General features: G+C 43.8%; 1 protein-coding gene across 1 annotated transcript; it reads right to left on the bottom strand.

The window, feature by feature from the left end:
- Positions 1-1,075: 1,075 nt before the first annotated feature.
- LOC146655782 (5-hydroxytryptamine receptor 1D) lies at positions 1,076-3,819 on the bottom strand. The gene is made up of 3 exons (XM_085428386.1): positions 3,550-3,819; positions 3,024-3,184; positions 1,076-2,371 (listed from the first exon to the last, which is right to left on the bottom strand). Exons 1-3 carry the CDS (start codon positions 3,710-3,712, stop codon positions 1,076-1,078), a joined length of 1,620 nt encoding a protein of 539 aa, XP_085284512.1. The 5' UTR covers positions 3,713-3,819.
- Between the last annotated feature and the right edge of the window lie 68 nt (positions 3,820-3,887).

The raw sequence follows: 3,887 nt of genomic DNA, 5'->3' as shown, positions 1-3,887 counted from the left end.
TTTGCATTTGGTTGCCGACTTAACCTTGAGAAGACAGCGAGTGACGTCTTGCAGAACGAGCATGCACGTACTGTACGAGCAGATGCAGCCGAAAAAGTCCACTTCACTGCCTTTTCTTTGTTTCGCAATAGAGTACATTAGCACTGTTTCCCATTGTCATTCTGTATGACAATAAATAATAATAATGTATTCCTCTGGAATTATTGCTAGACATAAATGTAAACCTTTGTAAGGAATGACGATTTTTACACTGAGATGCAACATATGATTATCACATTTGAGGAGGAGATGTTCCGAACATGAATAAATGACGGGTTTATTAGAGCTACTGTTAGGTGTCTTCAAGTGTAATCACATGTACTATATAAAAATATTTCTTTTCAATACATTTCCTTGTCGAGGTGTTTTTTTCGTGCCAAAGAAAGTCATCAAGTAAACAACTGAGTGACAAACCAAACAATTTGGCAAGGTTTAGCAGGTGTTGGGTGAGACAGCACACTTAAAATTAAATTTAAAAAAAAAAAATCGATGAACCTGGAAACCAATTTAGAAGTACACTGCTTTTTTTTGTTATTTATATAAACAACTGTAGTCTTGGTTACAAATCAGTCTGATTTGAGCTTATAAGTCTGAGTTATCCAATAAAGGCAAACTAGAAACAACAATTAGCTTAGCATGCAGGTATCTGTGGAAACCTAACCCAAACAGGCAAGGAGGAGATGATGCAGACTCCACACAGAAAGGTGCCTGAGACCTTGGATTGTCCAGTGACTACTTCCATTTTTTTTAAATTCTAGGACAAATGAATTATTTGTTAGCTTTGATTTTTTTTTTTTTTTTTTTTACTGATCTTCTGTGATAATAACGTCAGTTTGCTTGGGTTGAAGACTGGTGGTCAGACAAAAAAAAAAAAAAAAAAAAAGGAAGATTAATCAGAAATTAGGTCAAAATGGGATGGACATTTCCATTTTTCTTACATTTTCTTGACCAAACAATCAATTCATTGCCGGATAAAATTAAAATAATAAAATATTTGTTAACTGTGGTCTCATGTCTGACGCCACGGGTATCCTGACTAAGTAATATCATGCTCAACTCTCACTGTTATCTGGCCATAGAAAAAAGTGGCCTGCCGCTCCTCGGTCACAGCAGAAAAAGGTAGTCTGCTGCCCTCTTGTGGCCGGGAGGGGACTTGCAGGCAGTCTCCTCTCCTGTCACTTGATGCATCTTGCCACGTAGACCTCTTTTGAGGATGACACACACTGCACAGATGTTTCTCAGACTGATGTTTGAAGTCGGTGCTGACTGTGAAAATGGAGTGAGAACACAATGATCTGTTGCTCTCAGAGCTGGAGGCCAGCCCGGGATGGGTTGTGGTCAGCGTGCTGGGCTCGCTGCTCCTTCCATCTTCTCCCTCTGGTCTGAGCTCATTTCCCCTTCCCACTACGCTCCCCAGACGAATGCTTATTTTTTGCCTGAGTCCCTGAAGAGCGTTTTGGAAACGCTTGCTAAGCAGTGCGTACAGTAGAGGATTGATATCAGAGTTCAACAGCACCAGCCAGTAGGAGAAAGTAACAGCAGAGTTTGGGACTAGGGTGGACTGGCCTGAAATTGCAGTTTCTGTGGCCTGAACAAGGGCCACGCTTATGTAAGGGGTCCAGCAGAGGAAGAAGGCTGCGATGACCATGAAGAGCCGGACCACACCATGGTGGCTGTGATGCTGCTGGGAGTTCTGGAGAGGAACTTGGGAGGCACTTTGAGCCAGGAAGGAGAAAAAGCGCCTGGACGCCGACCTTCTCTGCTCTATGGTAGCTTCAGGAAGAGCATCGTTGATATAATCTTCTTCCCCTGTACCAACTTGAGACACAAACTGTCCACTTATGTGGTAGATCAGTGTCGATGGGGTGTGGTGGCACCCGCTGTGCTGATTGGAAGAATCCCCAGGAGCATAGTCTGGGAGAGTCCTGCAGCGCTGCACGGAGTCCTCGAGAGTGTGGATCCTCCTGGCGTGGCTGCGGGCCACCTTGACAATGTTCACGTAGCAGAAGAGGATGACCACTGCAGGTAAGACGTACGAGAGGAAAGCCATGAAAGCGGTGTAACTAGGACTGCTGGCCCAGTTCACTGCACAGCTGTACATGGGGTCCACATAGCTGACTGAGCTCCAGCCCAGCAGTGGGGGGCAACTGGTGGCCAGCGCCTGCAACCAGATCCACAGGACCACAGCACAAATTCTCCACAGGGTCCAGCGGGAGCTGTAGCGCAAGCAGTCTATGATGGAGTGGTAGCGGTCGAGGGCAATGGCAGCCAGGGTGAGTACAGAAGCTGTGCAGTACACAGAGGAGGTGTAACCCACATACGAACAGAGGTCCTGTCAGACAGAGACACAACCTCATCACACGTGCACACAGTGGAGCAAAGCAAAAACGCCGTTTCCGGTGTTGTGCCAAAAACTGATTTCCAATGTTTGCGTGTGTTTTTTAATGTGTAACATCGTTACGTATGTTGCTAAACAGACTTTGGTGAACAGGTATTACAAAGGGGTTATATATAAAATTACAAAATTGCCTGTTTCTCAAGTATCTTTGTGACTGTGTTATTGCACTTACATTATAATCAATCAGCTCCCTTTTGTCCACGTAAAATATATTTACAGAACTATTTTCGCATTTGTTGCAATTCCAACTGTCCTCTTGGCCAGATTGCTCTTAAAAGAGACATTTTTCAAGTCGACAATATTTTTTTAAAACTGCATACATAAAGGATACATAAAACTCACTGCCAAAAACTGATTGCGGTTTCTACCTTGTTACAGGAATGTTGTTTGTTGCTCAAGATGACGTGATATCATTCATGAGGGATACATTTGACATATGTTTCACATATGAACCGCCAACGAGTTATTTATAGCAGTTTAAATTACAAGCAATCAGTTTTTGGCAAATACCGGAAATCACTTTTTGGCAGACAATCACTTTTTGGCACAAAATTTAATCACGCTAGACTGGACACGGGTGACGTACCGTGCAATCCACCCATCCACGGTTCATGACGGACAGGGCAACAAACGGCATGACCCCGATACCCACCAGGAGGTCGCTGATGGCCAGGTTCATGATGAGCACCGACGTCACCGAGTGGAAAGTTTTGGTTGCAGCCACAATAACAATAACAAGAATGTTGCCTACACAGAAATACAACAACACAAGCACAAACACGCCGTGACACACGGGTCAGACTAGTGGGTGGATTTTTTTTTTTAAAGTATTTGTTTTATTTGTGACTCAGACAGAGAGGCAGAAATTAATTAATTCTAATTAGTGGATACTACAAGCACTATGTTAACAGAAGATCCTATAAACACCTAAAATACTGAAATGCAGGTAAATTAACCTTTAACAAATCTTTAAAGCTCTACTGTGTCAATCAATGAATTGTTCTGGTACTGAAAGTGCTTTTTTTCCACTTTATGGATATGAGAAGATCACAAAATTTTTAGTAATTAAAATACCTTAATTGGCAATTAAGTATCAGCAGATGAGTCTGTACCTGTCACAGCGCCCAAACACATCAGCACCATGAGGATCTCCAGGACCAGCTGGGTCTGCTTGGACACCCCCAGCTCCGAGCCTTCAGTCCAGTTTGCACTCACAGTAGTTGCTACCTGCAGGAACAACCTGGGCTCCAACCAGGAGCCACCCGGATCGTCCATATCCCAGTCAAATAACTACTATCCTCACATGATGAGTCGAGTACAAGCCCGTCTCCACAGGAAAATACACAACTGTTATCGCATGTAAGCTACTCCATCTGCTCCTGCTCTGCCCGGAAGGTCTGCAGGTTTTAAGGGGAGGGAGGGGGACGTATGAGCACCTGCTGTACCTTAT

Source organism: Rhamphochromis longiceps, linkage group LG13 (assembly GCF_057381845.1).
Source record: "Rhamphochromis longiceps isolate RC_006_pf linkage group LG13, R_longiceps_female_GT1.1, whole genome shotgun sequence".
Lineage (NCBI taxonomy): Eukaryota > Metazoa > Chordata > Actinopteri > Cichliformes > Cichlidae > Rhamphochromis > Rhamphochromis longiceps.
This window is presented reverse-complemented; position numbering and strand designations above follow the sequence as displayed.